Source organism: Squalius cephalus (assembly GCF_949319135.1).
Source record: "Squalius cephalus genome assembly, chromosome: 5".
Lineage (NCBI taxonomy): Eukaryota > Metazoa > Chordata > Actinopteri > Cypriniformes > Leuciscidae > Squalius > Squalius cephalus.
Window position 1 is genome coordinate 30,353,759 of NC_137126.1, and position 26,780 is coordinate 30,380,538.

Genomic DNA, 26,780 nt, shown 5'->3' on the forward strand with positions numbered 1-26,780 from the left:
CAATTCCCTTTAAAAGCCAGTTGCGCTCGCGCCATGGCGGATTGCTATTTACAGTAGCAGAAAAATGGGTAGCTAATATTTTGACTAATCATTTAAATAAGGGTTTTACTTCTTTATATCCAATGCAATTCGGTTTTCGCAGCAATTATTCAACATATTCAGCAAATTGTTTGTTTGTTGAGAAAGTGAAATGCTTATTAGATAAGAATGCGTGTGTTGGTGCTGTCTTTTTAGATCTAAAGAAGGCATTTGACACTTGCACCAAGGGTGTTCCACAAGGTTCTATTTTAGAACCAATGTTATTTTCACTTTATATTAATGAAAATAATTTTTTCCCATGCTAAGAATTTAGAAAAAGCTTTGATTACTTTGACTTCTGCTATGATCAATATTCAGGATTGTCTTACCAGGACAGGTTTATTATTGAACACACACACACACACACACAAAACTGTGTGTATGATATTTTCAAAACAGTTAGTAGAGATGACACATTCAAATCTATTCCTGAGAGGGGAGGAGCTTGAAGTTGTTAAAGAGTTTACTTATCTTGGGGTTACTTTGGATTCGACTCTCACTTTTAAAAGTCACGTAAAAAAGTTGTCTAATATTGTAAAATTTAATTGAAAGAATTTTAAATACATTAGGCCATACTTGACAGTCGGTGCTGCAAGGTTGTATTTACATTCAATGATTTTTTCACATATCCGGTATTGTTTCAATAGTTGTTCATTCACAGGTGACACAATTCTAAAGTTAATAGAAACACTGTATAAGAAGGTAATAAAAGTGTTTGATAAAAACAAAAAAAACAAACAAAAAAAAAACTCTCATTTCATTACTGTAAAATTCTAAAAGACACACAATTTATTGAGTTTTGAAAAGTTAAAATATTTCAATTATGCCTGTTTTATTTATAAGGTCTGGACTTCGCCTCCGGTAAATTAGTTTATAAAACAGAGGACAGATTGTGGTATTGGTACCAGGTCTGTCATTAGAGGGGATTGTGAAGTGCCATATAGGCGAACATCTTTTGGTCAGAAAGTATTATCTGTGATAGGGAGCAAATATTTGAATAGTTTACCACAGTCAATAAGACAATGTTCTACTTATCACACATTTAAAGATCATCTAAAGAAGTGGCTTATGACGAATCAGGTGTGTAAACATTTTTCTTAGTAATTTAAATGGTTTGGGTATTGTTTTTTTTTGTTTTTTTTTTGTGGTGTTGTTTTGTGTGTATAGTTGAGTATTTGTTTTTGTGTGTACCTGTCTAGGGACTGTGGACGTAAATTAGCAATGTTGCTATAATCCGGCTTGTTTACATTGTATTTTGTACAAATGTTTCCACCATATTTCAGTTGCCTCAACACACCTCGTTTTCAGACCATGGGCGCACAAATAGGCGCAAATACATTTGCTATTTAAACGACGTGGCACAGGACATAAAAAAGATAACTGCGTCGGGCTGAAACTAGCAAAATACACTTGCGTTGCGCCTGGCACTGCATTGTGCCGGGTGTATAATAGGGCCCTTAGCATTAAAATAACGGCATATTCATTTCATTAAAAAAAAAATATTGCTGACCCTAAACTTTTGAATTGCTAAGTCTTACATACAGGATTTATGATGACTATTTAATTTATATTAGCAGTCTAATGCTATACAATTATTTACATAAAAATATGAAATGATTAAATATATACTCCATTATGATAGTGCAAAGTTTAAGGCTGCTTTAATGCTGAATTTCATTTACACAGAGGCAAAGCAACATTTAATAGTGGCTGAGTCACATATTGTATTTTAGGCTTTTATGCGGCATTGTGTCTTCAAACAGAATTTAGAGCAGTATTTGCTCAGCTGTGTAAGACACCTTTATATGGTTTCAAGGTCCACCATGTCAGAATGCCACTGATTGTTTATTTTCAATATATTGTAATTTCCTTGTCCTGCAGGGTTCTTTTTAGGTAAGATTTTTTGCTGCACCAGGGCATTTTATAAGTGTGTTGACTTTCACTATGGCATCCTGTAAGATATTGTACTCTGAATGCATTATGCTAGTGTTATAGTCACATACATTGTGTTATTGCCAGCTGAGGACAGAGAAAGCTGATATGAGGACATTGATACTAGATGGCAACTGCTGAATTCTATAGACTTCAGTTTCAGGGCTGGGGAACAGCAGATGCTGCCTGTTTTCCTGTGTTAAGTGAATTACCACAGAGTTAAAGCCTGACTTTTATCTGAATTACGAAGACTTAAGGTTTAGGATTAACACCATCTCTCTCTAACCACGAGTTACTGACAAGCTCCTACACACCAAATCTGTCAAACACACACACGCACACACTCAAACACAGCGGGCAGGAGTGAAAGAGAGTTGTTTATCACTACCAAACACCTGTGCGACAGAGAAAAGCGTTAGCAAAATCCCCCCTGAATAGAAAATAATCCTCCGTTTTCTGATGACTTTTAGACAGCAATGATGACCTGTGTTTGTGTGTATATGTGTGTGTTTTGTGAATGTGAGGGGTCTTTCTGTTTTTATACTCATACTTTTTTGGTTGAGCTTTGATACAGTTTAACTGAATAGTTGGATTTGTGGAATCTGGAAAGGAGCACAGAAAGCTACACTCAGCACAGACTGAGTGCAACTGAAGAGTGATGAAAAAGAGGCAGGGGTGGGTTTGCGGTTACCTTAGAAACAGTGTAAAAATGTGTCATCTCCAAATGATCAAACCTTATTAATTAAGGGCACTTATACCTGTAATTATCTCCCTTCACATGAAAAATGAAGCACAGACAGTTCCCTTGTCACAGATTTAACCCAGTTCTGTATTAAAATGTAATGCCAGTTTAATTGTTAATTTGTGGTAAAACCAGCTCTGATAGTACACTGAGGTAGGATTTTAGGTTACACATGATAGCATTTTATCACTTATGCTCCATAAAGCAGCAGGATATTCGCACACGAACAGTATAGGCCTCCCCCTCCCCCCTCAAACCTCTGAGAGTAAATAGCATCACCTATAAAAGTAAGAAATGCTGGTGAGGAATGAAAGCGTTGAGCGCTGTGTGAAGTTGTTTCAGCTCTAGTGGCATTTTAGCTTCAGCGACTATTCCATTTACAGCCTGAAATTAAAGGAAGTAATTCTGCACTGTCAATCATCTTAGTATTACAACTTGCTGATATAACCACGGAAAAGCCCTGAAGCTAAAGGTTACTTCCTATGGGCATTACACTGTCAGTGCGCTAGCATGTGTGTGTTTGCGTCATGTGTAAGTGTTTTAGGTGTCAAACCAACCATGATCTGTAGGGTTCAGTGTGCTAATAGTCAAGGGTCCCAGAGAACATCATTTGGTTTGGTACAGTGTATTCGTAATGTTCCTGTCCATTTCCCTCTCCCATAAGAGGAATTGGACTCAGTGAATTCAAAAGGCACAAAGACGGAAGCGTGTGTTTGGTTAACTTTTGAATTCATTAAGGGGGGTAAATCACCCTATTAGAGTGTGATTTTTGGAATTTATTTTTTCAGTAAAATCATTATTCAAAATAAGTATTTGATATTCCATGTATTCCTCGTAACTCTTACATGTGAGCATCAGCATTGTTATTTACATACATTACTATTCAAAAGTTTGTCATCAGTGCTTTTTTTTAAAGAAATGACTACTGTTCAGAAAGGAAGCATTAAATTGGTCGAAAGTGACATCAGAGACATTTATAATGTTACAAAAGATTAGTATTTCAAATAAATGCTGTTCTTTTGATCTTATTCCTGACAAAAATATAAGCAGCACAACTGTTGCCATAATTGATAATAATAAGACATGTTTTTTGAGCAGTAAATAATCATATTGCAATGATTTCTGAAGAATCATGTGACACTGAAGACTGGAGTAATGATGTTGAAAATTCAGTTGTCATCACAGGTATAAATTACATTTCAAAATATATTAAAATGCTGTATTTTGCTGTATTTTTGATCAAATAAATGCAGCATGGTGAGTATTGTTTATTATTTATTATCTTGGTGAGACTTATTTCAAAAACATTAAAAAATCTTAACCAAAAATTTGCATACTAGCGTATTGGTTGGTAATAGTATCCACGTATTTTTTAATCACCATGTTTTTTTTTGTTTTTTTTTTATAATAAAATTTAATTTCTTGATGCTCCATGGTTTACTCACAATGTAGGTTTGTGACTGTGAATTTTATATTTTGTTTTGAAAAAAAAAATACAAATACTGTATATATGTTTTTACTACAGGATTTTTTCTTTTTTTTTAATCCACATAAGTCTCTCACATATTCCAAATAATTTAAACATATTCCTTATAGGATGTGTCTGATGATTCAAAGACCATGTTGAGTCCATACTTTTGACTATACTGTTCTCATTCTTTCAAAACGTTGCCTAAAATCCATGTACAGAGAGAATAAAACTTGTGAGATTAGTAAAGTCCTAATTTATATTCATAGCTCATCAGTTATAGCAGGTATAGACCGTGTCCGTCCTGCTCAATGTGTAGGTGTCCTTTAAAGAACACTGTATAGGACACATTGTTGAGCTGCAGACAAGTACAGGACACTCATTTATTATGTTGAATGTGCCTCACAAACATTGACACAACCACACACTCATGCTCACAGGAACACAGGGTTTTCCATCTAAAATGGGTCAGATCTCATAAGTTTATGGGGAAAAGGCACACAATGGTCTTATTTATAGGTAGACAAGATATAGCAGGTTCAACTTACTGCCTCAAGCAGAAAATCACACTGTAAATCTGGCACAAAGACCTTTACAGCTCTATTGCATGTCAAGTATTTGAGCTAAAATGACAGTTGGCCTTATGGAACTGTCTCCTAGACAGATTTTGCCTTCTCATGCAGGCTACAAGGGATTTTCAATTTCACTGGACAATAAGCTGTTCGCGTCAATGGTTCAAAGCTTTCTGTATGTCCAGAAAATAAACCTATAGTGTTCTCTTATAAGTTGAAGCCATCAAACAGATCTAGACTTGGCACAAGAATTGTTTTCTGTTGTGCTGCAGAGCTATAATTGAACATTTTGCTGTCCAAGGCACCAAAATGAATCTCAAGAGACTGCATGTTATCCACAATGGCTGATATATTTTTGGGAAATGGAATCTTACATCAACTTATTTTGAAATACTAAACACTAAATATCATGGGGTCCGAATTGTGCTGTGATGTGAGCACTGTCATTACAGAGCTGTGTGACTTTCTTTCTTCCGTGGATCACAAAAAGAAAAGTAGGGTCCAGTGAAAAGTATTTGTCCATAATGTCTTCTTTTGCGTTTTGTAGAAGGAAAAATCATAAAGGTTTGAATCATGAGGGAGAGTAAATTATGACAGATTTTTATTTCCTTTTAAATATTCAAGTATATAATAGTAAGCTGCTGATCAACCGTATCCAACCGTATCGATTCCTTGCAGTTTATTCTGGACAGTTTCCTTGTCAGTTCATGCTTTCTGTGTAATAGTTTTTGTTTGTGTTGCAGCTGCTGTCCGAGAGCCAGATTAACATGGTGAAGGTTGTCAACTCTGTGAGCGATACTCTGAATGCCATGCAGAAGGAAACAGGAGGTCTGAAGGCCAGGGTGAAGGCTGACCTGCAGAGGGCACCAGTCAGAGGAGTTCGCCTTAAAGGCTGTGCTAATGGTAGGGGATCTAGTTTGCCTGCCCATCTTCTTTGTTTAACATGTTTGAGGTTTTACCTAAGTGTCCATTGTCTATTTGTTCCACTTTACACTACCAAACACCAAGGCTGCATTTATTTGATCAAAAATACAGTAAAAACAGCAATATTGTGAAATATTAATATGGTTTCACTTTATTTTGGAGGACCCTTTAACACATTCTGTTGACTGCAAGTTTCTTTGCTGCTCAAGAAACATTCCTTAAAATTATTATTATTAATGTTGAAAACAGTTGTGCTGCTAAACATTTTGGTGGAAACCGTTATACATTTTGTTCAAAGTTATTTGATAAACAGAAAGTTCAATGAACAGCATTTATTTGAAGAATAATGTGATGACCCCAGACTTTATTTGAATAAAAATGTGATGACCCCAGACTTTTGAACAGTAGTGTATGTTTCATTGTTCATTCACATGTATCCAAGAGTCCATCCATCCCTCTTTTCAGCCTGCAGGGAGTCGAGATTTGGCTGGTTGACATCATTCTCTTTTGAAAACCATTAAAAATAATTTTGTTTGATTGCTACATATGTATTGCTAATACCTCATTATATAATGACAGATTCTTTTCTGGAGGCCCTTAAAAGCATGAAATTGACTTTTTAGAGTTTAGTATGTCATTAGTGAAGGGAATTAGTAGAGTCCAGAATAGCATAGTATCATTCTGCTCTTACTATTTTCTTTGGCTCCAAAGTGATTTGTCACATGGCATTTTTGCTCAGGTGATTGAGTTTAAAAGTTATGTGGTCCCATGAACAAATATTTAGATTCAAATCATGTACTCTGACTACACCAGCTCAGAATCACAATCACTTTGGTCCCCGAACAGAGCGCCTCCTCCCACTCTTGACTCATTGATTCTCAATCCAAAGAACATCAGACAATTTCACGGGAAAACTGTGTTTAAAAAGTGCACGTAACTATTGTCTTCTTTTTGTGTCCCGTTGATCTGAATTCTCATTAGACGAGTTGCTGGAAGCTGAAGGAAAGTGGCTGTGCTTAAATTGTGCTCTCGGGAGGCCTAATGTGTCTAAAAGCATTTTACCACTTTACTTTTAAGGTCCTGATGTGTCTGCTGGAGCCACAGGTGTGGCTTGTAATGAACCTGGTATGGAGCAGACACTTGAATGCAAGTGTGTGCCAGTGAAGGGGAGTGTGTTTTCTATAATCAGGGAAAAGGATCGCTCTTTTGGGAACAGAGTAACCAGTAAATTGAGAAACACCAGCTGCCTTGGAAAGATGGGCACAAAATCATGTTGGCTAACCTATAGTAATATTCCTTTGGTCATTAAATTAGTCTTGGCCTATTTCAGCTATCTGCTATCCTGTAACCATCCAGGGATCTAGTCTTTGTGGTTTTTATGTTTGATGCTCTCTCTCTCTCTCTCTCTCTCTCCTCTCTCTCTCTCTCTCCCTCTCTCTCTCTCTCTCTCTCTCTCTCTCTCTCTCTCTCTCTCTCTCTCTCTCTCTCTCTCTCTCTCTCTCTCTCTCTCTCTCTCTCTCTCTCTCTCTCTCTCTCTCTCTCTCTCTCTTTCTCTTTCTTGCTTTCTCTGTCTGTCTTTTTCAAGGCTCTCGTCCACGGGACTGTAGTGATATATATGCTAGCGGTCAGAGGGAAGATGGCATCTACTCTGTTTTTCCCACTCATTACCCTGCCGGCTTTCAGGTCTACTGCGATATGAGCACGGATGGAGGTGGATGGACGGTGAGTCACATTAACACATATGCATATTTGTTCTTTTGAGTTTGTTTTAATATGCACCGCCTGAAGTGTAATTAAATTGTATTATTTGTGGTATCACACCAAAGTGAGGCTTTTATTGAAATCTTAATGTGAATGAAATGGGGAAAAAAGAGAGGTGTGGTTCTGGAAACAACTTATTATTCATTTTATATGTGGATTTACACTCATGAGGAACAACAGCCACCACAAAAGAGAGATGTGTGGAATGTCATGTGGACTGACAACTGATTTGAATTTTGTTTGTAGAGATGCACTGATTGCAATTTTCTTGGCCAATTCGGATTTCCGATTTTTTTTGCAAGTGTGATCTGCCAATACCAATTTTTGCTGATTCCGATTTTCTTTCTAAGAACTATAATTGACAGCATATACAAACAAAAATCTACTTTTCTTCAAAATATCAGTAATCAAAATAAGAACAAATACCCAAATTGCAAACAACAAATTGGTGGGTCTAACAGTAGGCTAGTATTCAGGTAAGAAATACTATAGAAATCAATTGTAAAATAACACTGGATAGTTTTCAGTGTAAAAATTAAATACAGATTAAAAAAGTTACAAAATTTATTCAGTCAAGAGCAGAGAGTGATTTTCTTTGTCTTTTGTTCTCTGATTAACATGGCAGACAGCAGCAGGAATATAAGACTGCTGTCACTTTAAGAGTCTATGCATGGATCCAATATACTGTTACACAACATGTTATCTTTCTCAACAATTTACGATCCAAAACTGACTGTGGTTAAATACTCGCCAAGACAGAATACTCGCCAAGACAGGCATTTTGGCATAATTTTGACATTACATTCACAACTGTAAAGGGTACATTTTTATTTGTGTGCTCTCACAATAAAAACGAAACTTTGTACTTTTGTAAAATAAAGAAAACAAACAGGATGCTGTTTTCTGCCATCCTGGTTTCCTTTTCATGAAGTTAGTGGAGCATGTCACAAATATTAATCGAAACTCAGCGGTTACAGGCTACAAGCAAGCTCTTGGGTGAACACTTACATAGATCGTCTCTTCTTCCTCTTCTGCTTTTTCCTTTTGTGGCTGTTACTAGCATTGCATTACCACGCACACCAGCGATGCGCGGGTCAATGTATAAACAACCCGCACCCGACCGACGTTTTCAACTAACCCACCCGCAACTCGGACCGCAAAAAAAGAAAGAAAATATTGTACCCGACCTGCTTCCTGACCCGCATTTTTTAAAAGTAGTAAATGCTCATCGTAGTGTCATTGGGCCATAGACGCAGGAACTAGGGGTGCGGGGGGGCTCTCCCCCGACTTTCCCAACAAAAATCCCGCCCCCTCTCAGAAAATACATAAAACTGACATTACTGAGCTATATGCATTTAAAAGTAGACTATTAAAATGGTACAATGGCATTGCTCAGTTCAACATGTTGGGAAATCGGGCATTTTGTCCCACGTCAGCATTTATTCAAAAGTTAATAACGCTCAACATTCAAAAGGTAAATAAGGATTTCCCACTTCTCCAACACGTCGCTCGCGAGCTACCAGTAGCTCGTGGCCTGATTGGAGGTATAGCTCGCCAAGGGCCGTTCACATATTGCGTCTTTTGCGCGCTCAGGTTCGTTATTTCAAATAATAACAGACGCCACGGGAAAATCGGACCGAATTCTACTATTAATAATAAAAGATAAGCTAATGTGCATTGTAAATGTCAGTAATTTATCTTTTTTTGACTCATTCTTTTTATAAAAATGATTTAAAGGCTGAAATATGCGAGGTTTATCTTTTTATAAAAACTCTTTTGTCAAAACTTTATTTGAACTTGTACATGTTAGTAGTAGATAACATGTTGCCAGACACTCCTTTAAAATTTGACCCGACCGTCCGCGACCCGAATATCATAAAAATATACCGCGGGTGACCGCAGGCACCCGCTCTTTTGGATCAACCCGCGCATCACTGACGCACACCCCCTTCTGGATTGGAGTAATCACCTGTGACTGACTGTATTTGTCGTCTGTATGGACTGAACCGTGACGTTGGTACCGTGACGGTTCAGGACGAATACATGTACAGTTACACCCCTATTATATATAATTGCACTCTTATTCCAACACAAACTTAAAGAGATAGTTTGTCCAAAAACGAAAATAATGTCATCATTTACTCACCTTCAAGTAGTTGCAAACCTGTATGACTTTCAATGGAGTCTTTTTGGACCCCAGTGTTTTTCTAAATATCTTCAAGGTATTTAAATTATGTTTTATATTTGATTGAACTTTCCATTTAAAGGACTGCAAAAGAAAAAGTCTTCCAGGTTTGAAATGACATGATGGTGAGTAAACAATGACAGGATTTTATTTTTTAGCTGTAGATGCAGATTTCAGAAACCAAAAAAAGAAGAGAAAAATAAGATCATTATTTATTTAATCACTCACGTTTCAAGCTGCCTGCTGTTCTTTTATCTCAATTTTAAATCAAAAATTTAAAACCCAGATTGAAGTAGGCTAAAAGCAAAAAAAAAAAAAAAAAAAAAGTGAAAAAAGAAAGTCAAATACTTTTGATATTATATGCATCTAATCTCTCTAAACAACCATGTACTGGAGCATTAATCCTCCGTCTGGTTTATTATTAGCATGTAGTAGATATACTGATAACTTTATTGAGGCTCTTAACAGAATGATGCTCAAAGTCGCTGTAATATTTGACCTCTTAAAAACATGAGACGTATTGTGAAAGCACTTAGTGAGATTGATATGATGATGACAATATCTCTGATGATTATATCTCTGATGATTACTCTGGATTTTGAGATTGTGTATCCGCTGGGTCTCGCTGCGTAGGATTGAATCCTGCTCACAATGGAGGCTGTTCTTTCCTGAACTTTCCCTCAGGGATCAATAACATCTCCATGCACATCTATATATCTGTATACAGTAGCACATTCAAAGTCATCTGTCTATATGTAAATATGCATGGCTCACTGAACTGCAAAATCTATCACATTACTATACATGTTTCTTGAAAATTTGAGGCAAAGAAAGTTTCTTCAGATCTTCAGTAGCACAGAGGGTTTTTCCTTGCCACATCACTGATGGATCAGTGCATAAATGTTAATAATGTACAAAACATGGTTCTAATCACATAGTCACATGTGCCTAGATACATAGATTACATATGCATGTGCATATATGAGTGTACTGTATATGGAAAAGAGTAAAATCAGTCACATCATAGAGGCTGTTGATAGAAGAGAGAGATGGAAAGAGAATGATGTTGAGAGGAAATGGCTTGAGGTGAGATATGGTGTATGCAGTCTGTCAGGCTATTAGTTCTTCATAACCGTCACACTTTTTGCTGCTCAAGAGACTGTTTCAACTGGGAAAGAAGACACCCACAGTTATAGTATATGTGTGTGTGTGGGCTGGTGGTAGTGGTGTGGGGTGTGGGGTGGGGGTGGTGGGGGGTGGTATTGTGTGTGTGCGTGTATATTGAAGGGAGACTAATGAACTGTAAAAATGAAATGAGCCAAAGAGGCGAAGAACAACGAGAGAGAAAGGAGAGACTTAGATATTATACCATTCAAAATTTGTGTTCAGTAAGATTTCAGAAAGGGTTTTTTTTTTTTTTTTATTCAGCAAGTACACATTAAATTGTACATTCAGCAAGTACACATTACATTTATTATGTTACAAATCCTGTCCTTTTGAACTTTTATCAAAGAACCACAAAAAATATTAGCAACAAAACTGTTTTCAACATTTATAATAATAAGAAATGTTTCTTGAGCTATAAATTATTAAAAATTCAGCTTTGCCATCATATAATTTTTTTTTACTGTGTTTTACTGTTTTTTTTTTTAAATTTTTTGTTTGTTTTTTGTTTTGCAAATAAATGAGCATTAAATACTGATTTCAAAATCATTAAAAAATCTTACTGACCCCAAACTTTTGAATGGTAGTAGTTGATGCAGAATAACAGTATTTTCACTCATGATATCAGACTTTTGGACGTGTATACAGTGGGGAGAACAAGTATTTGATACACTGCTGATTTTGCAGGTTTTACAAAGCATGTAGAAGTCTGTAATTTTTATCATAGGTTCTCTTCAACTGTGAGAGACGGAATCTAAAACAAAAATCATCTGACCATAGAACCCATCCCGTTTGAAGTTCCAGTAGTGTCAGTTACTTTTCAAATGTTCTATGGTCAGATGAAACAAAAACATTAGCTTTTTTGGCAGCAAACACTTAAGATGGGTTTGGTGCACACAGGGATAAAAAAAAGTACCCCATGTGTAAAATGAAATACTCTGCTGTATCTTTAATGTTGTGGGCCTAATTTTCTGCCAGAGGTCCTGGACATCTTGTTCAGATACATGGCATCACGGATTCGATCAAATACCAACAGATAAAAAATCTAAACCTGACAGCCTGTGCTAGACATCTTATAATGGAGAACATGATGGAGAGATTCTGTATGGAGGAATGGTCTCTGATCTCTTGTCAGGTGTTCTCCAAACTCATCAGGCATTATAGGAGAAAACTCAGAGCTGTTATCTTGGAAAAAAGAGGTTGCAAAAAGTATTTAATAAAAGGGGGCAAACATTTTTTCCCAACGTGTTTTGGAGAAAAACATTTATTTCATAATGTGATTTTCCCCCCACTTTCAATTATTTTACTTCAATGAAAGGTTAGATTTTGCACATTTTTTTAATAAAATATCAAAAGGATTAAAAATGCAGATTTATTTTTTACAGCCATATTTGATCATATTTACCAAGGGGGCAAACACTTTTTCACACCACTGTATATGTGAACATTTGATTGAATTTATAAAGTCAATTCATTAAATAAAATGCTCAAGAGAAGACAAAGCATTTGGTTTATGGAAGATGTCTTCAAAATAGTGGTGAAGTAAGCACAAATGTCATTAAATTCTTCAAACTGTCAACAACATAAATGCCTATGCAATATTGTGACAATTGATATGCTCTCTTATTAGAAACCTTTAGAAATTGAAAATAAATCAATTTATCTATGATCTGCTATATGTGAAACTGGCTATTTTGTTCTATCAACTCATACTGACCTTTATTTATTTTAGTTCCCGTCTTTCGTTTACGTTAACTCTGAATACAACTTTTTTGTCTAGATAACCGCGTATATGCAGATATAAGCCATAACTGCTGGCTTAATTTGCCGCTCTTGTTCCAGCACTATTATTTGTGATTTTCAGTACAAAAATGGGTCATAATTTATTACCGCTTTTAGCTTAAACAGCCCTCCAAAACACACACCACCTTCCCATTACAGACTGCATGTCCACAGTCACTACACAATTTAGGATTAATTCCACCCACTCAAATCCATTTTATTTTGACATCTAATAATTGATTGCATGTGTTCACAAAGTCATGCACTGTCCCGATGACGTAAGCTTACAGTAAAGTGTGCCACTGATACAACAAATGGAAATGGTGCTGTAGACTGAGCTACTTTGAGCCTGTGCTGTGACCTACAGCTGTGCTTTAATATCAAAATGAGACCTTTCAATTCTCTCGTTCTTTACTACGTATTTCCTGCCCTTGTCCTTTTGTTGCTTCTTGTTTTCATTTCGGCAGGGAGCATGACAGAGGAAAGAGAGAACACTTCTTTCTGCCAGACACCGGGAGCTCCTATAAATAGGAATGACACTTTTTTTTTTCCCTTAGCATTAATGCTAAATAGGAAGAGAGAAACAGAGAGGTGATGTTGGGAGGCACACAGGTGTAAAAAAAAAAAAAAAACATTTTCTCCTACACTGATATTTCTTGAGGTAAAACCAAGCATAGCATTACAGGCATACACACACCTAAGGCTTTGACAGATGAAAGTATTTAGGTGTCAGTCAAGAAAGATGTTTCACATCTTCTCTTTTGACTTGGTCATGCATTGCAGGCTCATTCTTTATGTCTCTTTCTTTCACCCTCTGTTACTTTTTCTCTCGCACACACATGTAAGCACTAGAGCCCGACCGATATATCGGCGGGCCGATATTATCGGCCGATATTAGGCATTTTCCTAATCGGTATCGGCATTTATAGCGGCCGATAAATTAATATTTAAAAAAATGCAGCGTGCAGTGATTTATGTAAGGATGGCGCTGCCAATAAAGCACCTAAAAGCTGTTACAAAGAACTGGCAAAAGTGGCAAAAAAATAACAGCCGCGTCCGGTGTAGACACAGTGTTAAAGCTCATTCTGCTACGTTACAACATCAAGCAATATTCCAATAATTTATGTAATTATAACACTTTATATAGGGCCATTTTGCATTAAAAGTAGCCAGATGGAGACGCGACACGTTCAGAATTAATACACTTTTAGTAAACTACAGAACAGCGCGAGCCGGAAGCGGCGCACCTCACGCGGGCAGAGAATGCGTCCGAGAACGGACACTGTTAGTGATATAAAACGCACACACACAGGTCTGTTAAATTAAGCAATACTTTTAAGGTAGTCTAATATTTTTCTGACTAACAAAATTACTGACACAGTAAAGGGTAGATTTAAATAAAGAGAAACGAAATTGAAATAAAGAAAAACGAAATTGAAATAAAGAAATTAAACGAAATTGAAATAAAGAAATTAAACGAAATTGAAATAAAGAAATTAAACGAAATTGAAATAAAGAAATTAAACGAAATTGAAATAAAGAAAAACGAAATTTAAATAAAGAAATTAAACAAAATTGAAATAAAGAAATTAAACGAAATTTAAATAAAGAAAAACACAATTTAAATAAAGAAAAAACGATATTTAAATAAAGAAAAACGAAATTTAAATAAAGAAAAACGCAATTAAGTTAAATTAAAAAACGAGATTAATTTAGATTGATAATAAGGGGTAAAAAGGCTAATACATTTTGTTTCTATTATTCTATTTTCCACAATGTCAAAGCAACACAGCTTAATCCAAAACACAAGCTCAGACATGCACTTCCTCCATACAAACTCCGCTGTTCTGCGCTCTTGCCAGAGAAGACTCCCGTTGCTGGAACACTTGCGCGTCGGTTCTATTTCTAGCATAGACGCGTTTTCCGCGTGGCTCCAGCCGCGCCTGAGAGACGCGTGTCTCACGCAGGCAGTGTGCAAACTCCAACCTGTTAACATGGGAGCCGAAATAAAAACGGCCATGCCACGCAGTCAGTGTGTCGCCGGCCTTATTCAAGCGCGAATGAGAACCGTTTCGCGGGGGATCCCAGATGTGAAAAAAAACAACAACAAATATTCGAATGTCAAATTTTCAAATCGAATACCAACCCACCGAACGAATATTCGGGTCCAGCCCTATAGCCTAGTTTCACGTTTAGTACATTTTGCTTACTACTTAGTATAATAGTATAAAACTACTGTACATATGTAATTATAAACGTTTTCATTATGATATTATTAATTTTACTTTACTAAAAAGATCTGAGTTCTTCCTCCACTGGTAGATATTAGAGAAATTAAGATTAAAAATAGAAGAGTATTTAGAATATAATATAATATAAAATGCAAACTAGTTTGGTTACAGCTCAAATTCTCATTCTATCATTCACCCTGCCTCCATTACATATCTTTGTCACACAAGTGTTTAATCACCACATTTAAGTTATCATTGCAAAACGTTTATATATTTATTCTGTTTATACTGTGTATTCTATAGCCTACAGTACCCATCAAAAGTTTGTACACACCAATTGGAAAGTGTGTCCAAACTTACTGTACTATAATACACATAAATAATATTGCTACTGTATTATAATATACACATAAATAATATCGGTATAGATATATCGGTATCTGGCTTTTTTTTATCGGTATCGGCATCGGCGCCCAAAAATCCATATCGGTCGGGCTCTAGTAAGCACACATCTATGTATTCTTGCATGCACAAAAAACACACACACTCACGTGCATTATCACCTGTGGTGGCGATATTCTGTATTCCGTTTGTAACCCGTGCTTTGCCCTGAGATAATGTATTCCACTATTATTTTTTTATCTGCTAAAAGGAGAGGACTAAAAATGAGCACTATATAAATCATTTATGGGAGCAGATCTATTAGAGTGCTACGTGATCCGGCATTATCAAATGGTGCTTTTATCAAAAGTACCCACAACTCCTCTCTGAAATATTAAAAAAGCACTAAGACCTGAAATGTAAAAGTTTTAGATTGAAACTATTGGGGGGAGGGGGCAGCACTTGGAATGCAACTTGTTTTTCTTCCCTTTCTGGAAAAATGGTTTTCAATGTCTGGCTGTTTCTTATTACTCATTCATATTTCATAGCCCGGTTGTATATTTCCAAATGCGTGTTTTTAAACAATTGCACAGGGCGAAGGCAGTTCCACAGGGTTGTAGCTGTGATTGGACCGAGTAAGCCTCTATTTTCATAACACATATTATGTTATGAGATTAGGTTTTGAGATGAAATGATTAGAAATGATTAGAGATTAGGGTTAGAGTTCTACACATGTAGAAATTGAGACAATATAGACATGGGAAATAAATCATAGCAGGAGGGAAATGTTATAATAATTAATAATAATAATTTTTTATTTAATTTTTTATTAATTTGCAGCATGTATTAATCTATTTTAATTATAATTTATAAATATAACCTTAGTTAAGGGTAACATATTCACTGTCAAAATGTATTTGTTTGTATTTAAAGAAGTTAACTAAGATCATATTATTAAAATGATTACATTAATTAATGTTTACATACCCTATGGTAGAGTGTTACTGAATCAAGTTACACCAGTACACTACCTTACACACACACACACACACACACACACACACACACACACACACACACACACACATGCTCTATCTTGCTGTGAGATATGTGCAGTAATGATGGCCAATGACAGTCTCTGAATCTTCAGATTAAACATCAAACATGATTCTGTCTCTCCCAATTGATCACTCCATGTACTAATCCAGTAATTCCCCTCTTCAGAGCAGGAAAAGAAGGATGGTGGAGGAGAACAATGGGAGAGAGATAAATGGTAAGAATCGATGGCAGAGAACATTAGTGAAAACGGGGAACACTCAAAGAAAGGAAGAGAATAAGAACAAGGAAAGAAGGGTGTGCGGGCCGAGAACAAAAGAGTGGCTTTTAAAACCCATCTTCATAAGCGTGCTGAAAGAGCATATGTTCCCATCCCTGCCGGCTGCATTCTCACACTTCCTTGAGAATGTGATGCTGTCAGAGAAACATTAAGCTGCATCTCTACAGCTATCATTTCCTTGCTGCGTTCATTTATTCTCCTTTTGTATCCGTCTAGATCTCTACTTCTCTCTCTCTCTCTCGTCTTCATTGCACGAGTCGTTAGTGTGATGACTATCGTCATCCTGATTAAAAGCAGACATCTGTTTTGAGTGTCTTGTAGACAAGGGATCCTGCCCTCATGATGCAATCAGCCTCACTGCCAGCCATCAGACTAAACACTCATCGTCTGATCGTGACATGGTGTGGAAAACCGGAAAGCTGGTTTAAGATAGCTTATCGCTTAGATCGCAAGAAGGTCACATATGTTTTTGTGTGTAGAGGTCTCCACACAGTTACAGAGAAAATGTACAGTCAGGTGTCATCATCTAATCACAAGCCAGGGGTATCATTCACTTTTGTTTATAGTCCTGCCTCATTTGGTGACATCTGTCTATCTGTCTACAATGCTTTTTACATTTTTGCAAAGTGTTGAAGCATGGCAATGTCAAGCCAACATTCAATATTTATCTTGACATACTTTGCTTTATAGTTGAAAATTAAGTTATTTGAAATTTGAAATTTCAATTCATTTTAATTCTACTTTCTCACATTCAAATTCAATTTCTAATTCTGCATCATGTTTGCCTCCTCAGTTCAAATGTAATTCAAATTCAGGAACTGTATCAGAACCCTGTTAGCCACACACATCTCTTTTTTATTCATTTGTTTATTTATTGTTTGACCGCAGAGCACTGTACATGCCATGTGGGGGATAATAGATAAAGTGGCCACAATTTAAAAATGATTTCCCAAAATGTGTTTATTAATTTAGGTACATCACCACAAATTAGCACAACAAAGCAATATTGTGGCCACAATATCTGTTTTTTAATAATAATAATAATAATTTGTTACATTTATATATTCATCCGTATGTCATGTGCGGGACTCTGTACGTGACCGATCACCATGCATTTTATGTTATGTTTTGGGCATGACACTTTTGGACCAAGAAATTTCACGAAAGTATTTGTACATTTTGAAGTTAATGGAACATGTCTATAGTTATTAATATGAGGCTTAAAGGTAGGGTAGGCAATTGCGGAGAGGCTAGCATTAGAAAGTTAGCTTTGAAAGCATAAGCCCCCACCCTCCCTTCAGAGTGTCGCCAAAGCCACGCTTCCTCCATGAACGCACATAGCAGATTATGTAAAGCATCACGAGAGACTGCGTTAAATTACCTCATCAATCAACATCAGTCAACATTTATTTGTTGAGCACATTTAAAAACAATACAAGTTGACCAAAGTGCTTTACATGTCTAAAAATTACTCAATAAACACACAACAACTCAGTAACACTGATCAGTGTCTCAAAACCTAGGGGTAATTGTATGCCACAGCGTAGAGGTGTGTTTTCAGCATAGATTTAAAACATTCTAACGGGTCACAGGATCTGATACGCAGAGGAAGACTATTCCAAAGATGTGCGGCTGCCACAGAGAAGGCACAATCTCTTTTGGTTTTCAACCGTGATTTGGAAAGATGTAAGAGCTTAGATCTTAGAGGTCTAGCCGAACAATGATGCTGTAACAGACATGACATGTACCCCAAAGCAAGACTGTGCAAACCTTTAAAAAACATAATTAAAACTTTATATTGGCCTCCAAAATCAACAGGAAGCCAGCACAAAGAGGCCAGCACTGGAGAAATGCTAGACCATTTCCTTGTGCCTGTCAACAGTCTGGCTGCTGCATTTTGCACTAGCTGCAACCTTGAGAGCAAGTTTCTAGACAACCCCACATATAATGAGTTGCAATAATCCAATCTGGATTAAACGCATGAATGACCGATTCCATGTCCTTAAAAGACAGAATTATCTTCAATCTAGCGATGCTCCAAAATTGAAAGAAGCTACTTTTAACCACGGCATTGACTTGATTGTCAAAATGTAAAATTGCTCCAAGGTTCCTCACTTGAGTACTGACATTAGTGGCTAAAGGGCCAAGATGTACAGAAAGTTGTTTGGTGACTCATGTCGCAAAGCAGATAACATTACAATAATAATGAACGTAAACAACTTACAGAAGTATTACTTGTATCACCTGACTGCTGCAGATTCATTTCGGCATAATTATCATAATCTCATAATTACGGTTACGACATGGCGTGAACGTAGCATAAGCTTGTTTATTTTGGTTCAGGAGGAACTGTAAAGGTGGCTGATGTTTGTTTGCAGCACTCGGTGACTGTCTACAACTCTGCATAGCCTTAAGGAACGTGCTGATGACGTGTGATGTCTGCGTGAGCAGGATGCGCGGAGGTATGGAAATACATATGTTGACAGGCAGGTAGGACATCGTATCATTGCATTCGGCTGAATGCAATGATTGGACAAACATTTTTTTAGCTTCCACAGAAGACAAATGCACATTTTTAAATAATATTTAGACCACTTCTATTATTGATTGTTATAGAGTTTCAAACAGTGTTTATAAAACAAATTGCCTACCCTACCTTTAACTTATGTGTCCAAACACTTTTTGGGGCCAATGTAGATCAGGTCCATGGCTGCTTCTGTTGTAGTCAGTGAAGGGTTAAACCAATAAAATGCACAAGGTTTAAGCAGCTGCCAGTTGATTTCCTTCAGCTGACACGTTCCTGGCTTTGCACACATCTGCTTTGAGACAGATGCATTGACTTTCTCATTGACAGATTGACAGACACATTGATCTCTTAATGACTGCTAGCAGAACATAACACTCCTCCTGTTCATTGTGCTATGTCCTGAATGACAGTAGAGATGCCTTGTGTTCCTTCGCTGTCTACCAAGGGTTCTTTGTCACTTGTTTAAGTACTCTGCAGTGAAGCTTTGTAAGACTTCAGCTTCTAGAGAGAGAAGCAGCAGTGCTGAATATTTTTTAACTGAAATATTGCTGGTTGGTGACTGATGAAAGCACAGTCTGTAGAAATCAGTTGGTAATCCAATTTTAGAGACATCAATAAATCAGAATGTCTTGTTCAGTTTTTGATTAGCCATTTGATTTTTCCTTTTTCAAAAGGTCATTATAATAATTATGCTAGAATAAAGCTTTTCATGAATAACTTTTCTGAGACAATTGTTCAATGACTTTTAACCAACTAATCTTAAGGTGAATTTTAGTGCATGTCTGAAGTCAGTTTCCCTTAATATCACACAGGTGCCTTAGCAAAGTAACATAGTTCATCACATTATATAGTTCACCATCTACTAATGTATGTATTTGATAGTCAGAAATAATGAATAATGTATATCTAGCCTAATTATTTGTTAATTTAACTAAACTTTCTGTATTGTTCCGAAAACAACTGTATTGTTCCGAATATAAGACAATGTTTTTTTCTTGGAAATACATCTGAAAAAATGGGGTCGTCTTATATTTGTGGTCTAAACTTTGTGTCAATTATACACCTCAAATACGTGCCAACGAGTGTTTCCCCCAGGACTGATAAACGTAGGGGAGTAATCAAACAAATCTCATTAAGCAGCCAAATACAGTGTGTCAGAGTGTAATGTTAGAAGATGGCGAGCCCAAAAAGACAGTCTTAAAAATGCTAACAGTCAAAGAAATGCTTACCGCAGTCTCAAAAGCAACCACTTCCAAGAAACTGACAGGCAAGTGTGTCAGTACGTTGCTGAAAAAGAAATGAGGGGCTGCCCATAACCAGAGCTCTCATTCAGCTGAAGGCACTGGATATCGCCAAAGAGCTAAACTTACCTACCAGTGAGGCTCATATCTTCTTATTTCGGCTACATACTGACGTACTTGCCTGTCAATATCCTCGAAGCGGCCGCTTTGGCCGCTAATGGATTAGCGCTTGCCCTCCGGATTCAGGGAGAAACTGCTGTCTTTTCAGCGATATGTGAGTGGCCTAAGGAAAAAAACATTCACATCCCCCCTGGTTCATAGGTAATGCGGATCAAACACCTTATTGACATGCCACCATCTGTCACTGTACATAAAAAAGGTGAGAAATCGGTCATAGTGTAATCTACTAAATAACAACGTCAGGTTATATTTATGGTAGCTATGCCATAAAGTGTTTAAAAATTTAAATATGAAAAATATGCAATATGAAAATTATTTTCAAAAAGTTTTTTTTTTAAAGATTTATATTTAGTTTAGTTTTCAAAAAGTCTCCTTATATACAAAGTCACCTTAAAATTCCCTGCTTTGTGATGGTTCTTTGCTTTCAAACATCACCAAAGGTGTTTATTCAGTTGCATAAGGAATACACAATGATCATTTGAAAATAATATTCTCAGTATTACTAGTATTAAATTTAAAAGAGTGCACACAAGTGAGCTCAAGATTAAAGTTGTATGCATAAATCTCATGACATGATGCAAAAACTGTTTAAATCAAGAATTTAATTCTAAACCGCCAGTCATATTGATCAAATTTAAATGTTGAGCTGGCTTTAAAATTGTATTGCTTTTAATCAATAATACATAAAAAAAAAAAAAATGTGCATATTAAATTGTGCTACACAAACCTTCTACAATGACTAATGAAAATTCTTCTCTTTGTACCTTTGTGAAATTGTTGGTGGAAAAAAAACAATTATTTAAATCAACAGAATAATTTGAGTCAGAACCCAAGTCTTACCAATAAAGAATATATGTTTATTGATTTTTTGTTGAAATGATGTTGCCTTGTATAGGAATATAAAGAATTGACTAATGGAAAATAAATACTGCATATAAAAGTATCCCCATGTACAATGCAGTATGTAAGCTGCATTTTCAAATCTACTGCTACTAAAACCTGTTGAAATCTTGCAATTCATATGAGACTGATTAATAATCTACAATAACTATAGAGATGAGATGAGAAGCATAGACAAATGGAGGTGTAAAGACAAATGGTTCAAACTGATGAATGATTTAATTTTCCTCTCTCATACAGACAGCCCAATACGAATAGAGCCCATATTTCAGTTATTTTTATTAAAGACAGGTGAATCCCTAGGCTAAATGTAAGGCCAAGAAAATTTTCAAAAGTTCAGTTCCATTGGACACAGCTATTAATTAAAACTTAATAATAACTCTCCTTTCACAAATGAAGAATTTTAACCATGAAGTCACGACTTGGGTCTTCTAAATATTTAATGAATGGAATAAACTTCAAACTTGCAGGCTTAATACTTCATCTTATTCCCTGAGGAATGTAAAAGGCATAACCCAATTAAGTGACACATCAAATGTCAAATAGCACTTAAGAATTAACATGCAATTAGCAAACACAGCAGACCCCTTCTCGAGCGAGGACAAATCATTTTCACTTTTTTATGGAAAAGGGTATCAATTTCACAAAGGTTCTGTACTGAAGAACCACAACGATGCCCTCAGCTGCCATAATCCTCTGGTGGTGACTTTAATTAAAAGAGAATCTTTAATTAGTCGCAGCGACTGACATTTTGGATGCAGTTTGTCATTTGCGGTGAAATGGCACAGTCATGACACAAAGACCACAGGGCGAGATTCACAGATCACTGCACTGTAAGGGTTTTGGATCAATTACTGTAAACACCAGGGTGTGGAGAGGCTAATATTATATGCGGTGACATCGTCTGTTGATTGTGCGAATAACATGAAACCGCTCATTGAACATTTTGGGTTATTCTTTTTTTCCTCCTGCAAGAATAGATAGAGACTACACATTAACCAACATTTTCCTCATGTGTGAATTATTATTATTTTTTATATTAATAGCTGTGTGTGAAGTTACATTAATGTTTATGGTCCTACAGGATCTCTAATGTTTCAAAGAAATTTCTTTTCCATTTTATTAATCCAAAGCTTTTAAGGTGTAAAGATAGAAAGCAATTAATATGATCCAACTGATATATTATATGTCTTCTGAGGCAACACAATATCTTTGCATGATGAACAGATTTAAATGTACATACATTTACACAAACTACATAAAATATGCCAACATAAACATCAAACTAACGTCAAAGCTAATTTGTTTTCTCATGTCACATGATCAATAGTGACATTCAAGGTTTATGTAGCTATATATGACATAGTCTGTATATTTGTGCATTCATAAAAAAAATAATAATAATTTGATTGAGAGTAAATATAGGCTTTTTGTTCTGTTCATATTTAAAGTGATTGTGTCACTTTCGAAAATTTTAATATACCAGTCAGGCCGTAAGGAATTAATTTTAACTGTCCTTTTAGGAACTGGAAAGCAGTGTTGGGCAAGTTACTTTAAAAATGTAATTAGTTATAGTTACTAGTTACTTCTCACAAAATGTAACTGAGTTAGTAACTGAGTTACATCATTACAAAAGTAACTAATTACCAGGGAAAGTAACTATTGCGTTACTTAAAAAAAAAAGTTAAATGAATTAAATGGACACTAAATAGAATAAATTATTATTATAAAATATTGTACACTAATTCACACTATTTTAATGTTAATTTGGTGTGGGACATTGTGAGAGACACCTATTACCTTAAATATTAAAATGTTATCTTTACTATGGAACAACAAAACAATAGAAGGTTTAGAACTTTTAATATTTATTGCCCAGTCAACAACTGGCCAAGAAATAAGTCTAAAAATAAATGATGCTTCTTAAGAAATGTACCAAAAATAAATAAACAGTAATAAAAAATATACATACACATACACTCTTTGTAGTGCAAATTAAAATGATAAAACTCACACACCTTTACAACTAGCCTACTTGAAGTATTTTCTTCCTCACGAAAGTAAGCAGTTTAACAAAATGTGCTCTCAATATAATACTGAACAATGTACCAAAATAAACAATAATAATAAAATATAATTTTGGGGGGTTTATTTCTATAACCTACAGAGAACTTCACCATCAGAGGTTATTTAAGCCAAATTCTAGTCGTGTTTGCCGCACGTGTTCACAACCGGTCAGATGTGTTCTGGGAACGTTCTCTGCAGGTTATTTTGGAGTTTTGTTTCATATGTAAACTAATTAAAACATTGCAGATGATACCAATATGCTACAGATATTATTCAAATGCTGAAGTGTGTAATTTATTTATAAACAAACTATATTATGCTCGAACACATTCGGTCTCTCTCGCGCACTTCCGAGCGCGCTCTCCAACATACACACCGGTCTCTCTCGGACACATCGGTCTCTCTCGCGCACTTTCGAGCGCGCTCTCCAACACATCGGTCTCTCTCGCGCACTTCCGAGCGCGCTCTCCAACGGTCTCTCTCGCGCACTTTCAAGGGCGCTCGCGGCGTTCGCCTCGCTTTTGTTCGCCTTGCTCTCGCCTTGACTCGCCATGACTGCCGGTCTGCCGCACATAATTAATTTTAAAAAGTAACGGACAACGCACCATATGGTACCGGTAACGGAGTTAATTTATTTAAAAAGTAATGCGTTACAGTATTAGTTACTGTCAAAAGTAACTGAGTTACAGTAACGCGTTACTAGTAACGCGTTACTGCCCAACACTGCTGGAAAGTTTAGATTTATACTTTCATTGTATGGACAAAAACAGCTGAAACATTTATCATTATTTTTTTGAGTTCCACATTTAACATTTTCAGTGCCATAAGGGTGAGTAAAATATGACAGAATTTAAATTTTTGGATGAACTATCCCTAATAATATGTGATCAGTTCTCATTGGGGACAAGTACAAACTAACCATAAACATTTTTGGGGAAAACCTCTACATTACAAATTAAAGCCGTTGTTCTTTTATGTAGGCTATACGTGTTGGAGAGAGATTGCTTCATTCCTGTAAGCTGTTAGGTGACAGGGACAGCGAGATTGGGGTCTTCCAATTCTGATTTCACCTTTAATACTCCCTGTCTCACTCTCTCTCTCGCTTTCTCTGCCTTCATTGCCACTATTGTTAGACAGTGATGGTCAATGCCTCTTTGACCTTCAGTACTCGCCTGCCTTAAATCTGTAGGAAAAAGGCAAGGTAACACCCAAGCACGATTGTATGTGTGTGTGGATGCATGTGTAATTTCAACCTTGACAGCAATGTCTGCCTCAGTTCAGTGCAGGCAGGGTTGATCTCCCAGGAGCCTCCAGGGCAGCTATAGGGCGGGAGTGATGTGGGAGAGAGCGAAACCTTTAAGATGACTGACAGCTGTCATCCTGTACTGGATCAACCCTGTTCCCTCCATCTCACTTCTTTACTCAATTAAAAAAACAAACAAGGTCCACCTGCTTACATATTCACCTGACCAGATGTTGTACTATGAATACAATGCGTCATACGCAGTATTTTTCTGTATCTTCAGTGAATGGTTACCATGTACAGCTAGAATGTATATTCTAGAGTTTTAAAGTTATACAGTTATTAATTAACAATTACAGTAATTAATGCTGAGTATGCTGCAAATTGGTTGGTTTCACAGACACTCAATCTTAGTTTCATTTTCATGGACTTTAGTTTGTCATTTTCAGTCACTTGTGTTCCTTTGTTCAGTTTTCCCGCCACTTATCAGTTGTCATGGTAATTCATTTAATCAGCACAGGTGTTTATCATTTTGTCCCTCATTTACCTTTGTATTTAGTTTCGTTCAGTGCACTACTCAGTTGCCTGGTGTTGCTTGTGTTTTACACCCTGTTATGCATTTTGGACTAACGTTGAGTTATCTAAATAAGCCTTACTTTTCATTACTCTTCGTCTTCCTCTTTGAGCCATTCGTGACAGTTGGTAACAGGTTTAAAATAGTGCATCAATCAAGTAAGGAATAATTGACGACAGGCCGTTGAATTATTAGAAAAATTATGCACACCCGAGGTGGTAATGCGGTCACGACGCGAAGCGGAGTGGCCGTTACACCTCGGGTGTGCATTATTTTTCTAATAATTCAACGGCCTGAAGTCTATTATTCCGCTTATACTACAGTTACCACACCTCGAAACATTGTTCAGATTATGTATTTCAAAACGTTTGTAAAGTTTTTGTCATTAAAACGCTCTTAGGACTAATTTCTTACGCATCTAATCCAATGCCTCCGTTGCTAATTCCAAAACGTCATTTTAGAGTTGGTAACGGAGGTTTGAGCCACTGATAGCAGACTAATGCTGGGGACACACGACTAGCTGACACATTCTCTGACTGTTTTCATCGCAGCGTGCATATTTTAAACACCGACTTTGAACACAAACTGAACGCGCTGAACACGCGTTTGGGCATGATCAGTCATCAAATTATATTCATAACTGGCCTTAAAGTGTGTCCTCGGCTCGGCTTTATGCAGTTATTAGAGAGAGATGTTGCAATAATGAGACAGAAAAGCATGTGCGTCAATATTATTATTTATTTATTAATTCAATTTGTTTTAATTAATTCGTTCATTCTTTTTTTCTATTATTGACAGATGACAGTAGACTAGCCAAAAAAAAAAAAAAAAGCCTTTTAACAAGTAAGGCCTATCAATAATTATTTATTTGTTATATTATCTGCAATAAAATCCGTGCTGCAGGACTATCCATTTATTTAGCCTATATTCAGTTTAATTTTCTATTGATTATAGATAGGAATATACTTTATTTATTAAAATTAAACTGCATGTTTCCATTGATTGTGAAGCTAGACATTGAAAATTGCAGATCAAGCGCATGGGGCTAAATGTTTTTTCTTGTTATGAATTGTATCCTATTTTCCGTTATTACCGTTAACTACGCGAAGTGATATGGAACTGTAATGCGGTCAAGACCTGCCTGGAACTACTTTAGCTGTGCGTTTCCCTGAAAATAATGCACACCTTAGAACGTTCGTCAACCAATCAGATTCAAGCATTCAACGGCCCTGTAGTATAAATGAAAGTAATTATTAGTTTTGAAAACATGCCACTTACCTAGTGGGATTACAGATACTCAAACTTTTGGCACTGTACAGTATGTGTTGTGGATGTGTCTATACGCAAATTAATAGTAAGCTCATTAAGTCCTACACTTTTGAGTCACTTTTGACTAGATCAAGATATTATACCTCATTAAATAATATTTTCCTTAAAAGATCAGATGCTGAACTGTTCCATCATCATGTTTGTTCAGGTGTCATATCAGTCT

General features: G+C 36.2%; 1 protein-coding gene across 4 annotated transcripts in view; it reads left to right on the forward strand.

Moving 5' to 3' along the window:
- The window catches only part of fibcd1b (fibrinogen C domain containing 1b), a 97,873-nt gene that overhangs the window by 38,384 nt on the left and 32,709 nt on the right, over positions 1-26,780 (forward strand). For all 4 annotated transcript variants that reach the window (XM_079873307.1, XM_079873308.1, XM_079873306.1 and 1 more), the window contains 2 exons: positions 5,536-5,695; positions 7,302-7,438. In XM_079873307.1, the coding sequence (XP_079729433.1) occupies positions 5,536-5,695; positions 7,302-7,438 (297 nt within the window). The remainder of the gene's footprint in view (positions 1-5,535; positions 5,696-7,301; positions 7,439-26,780) is intronic.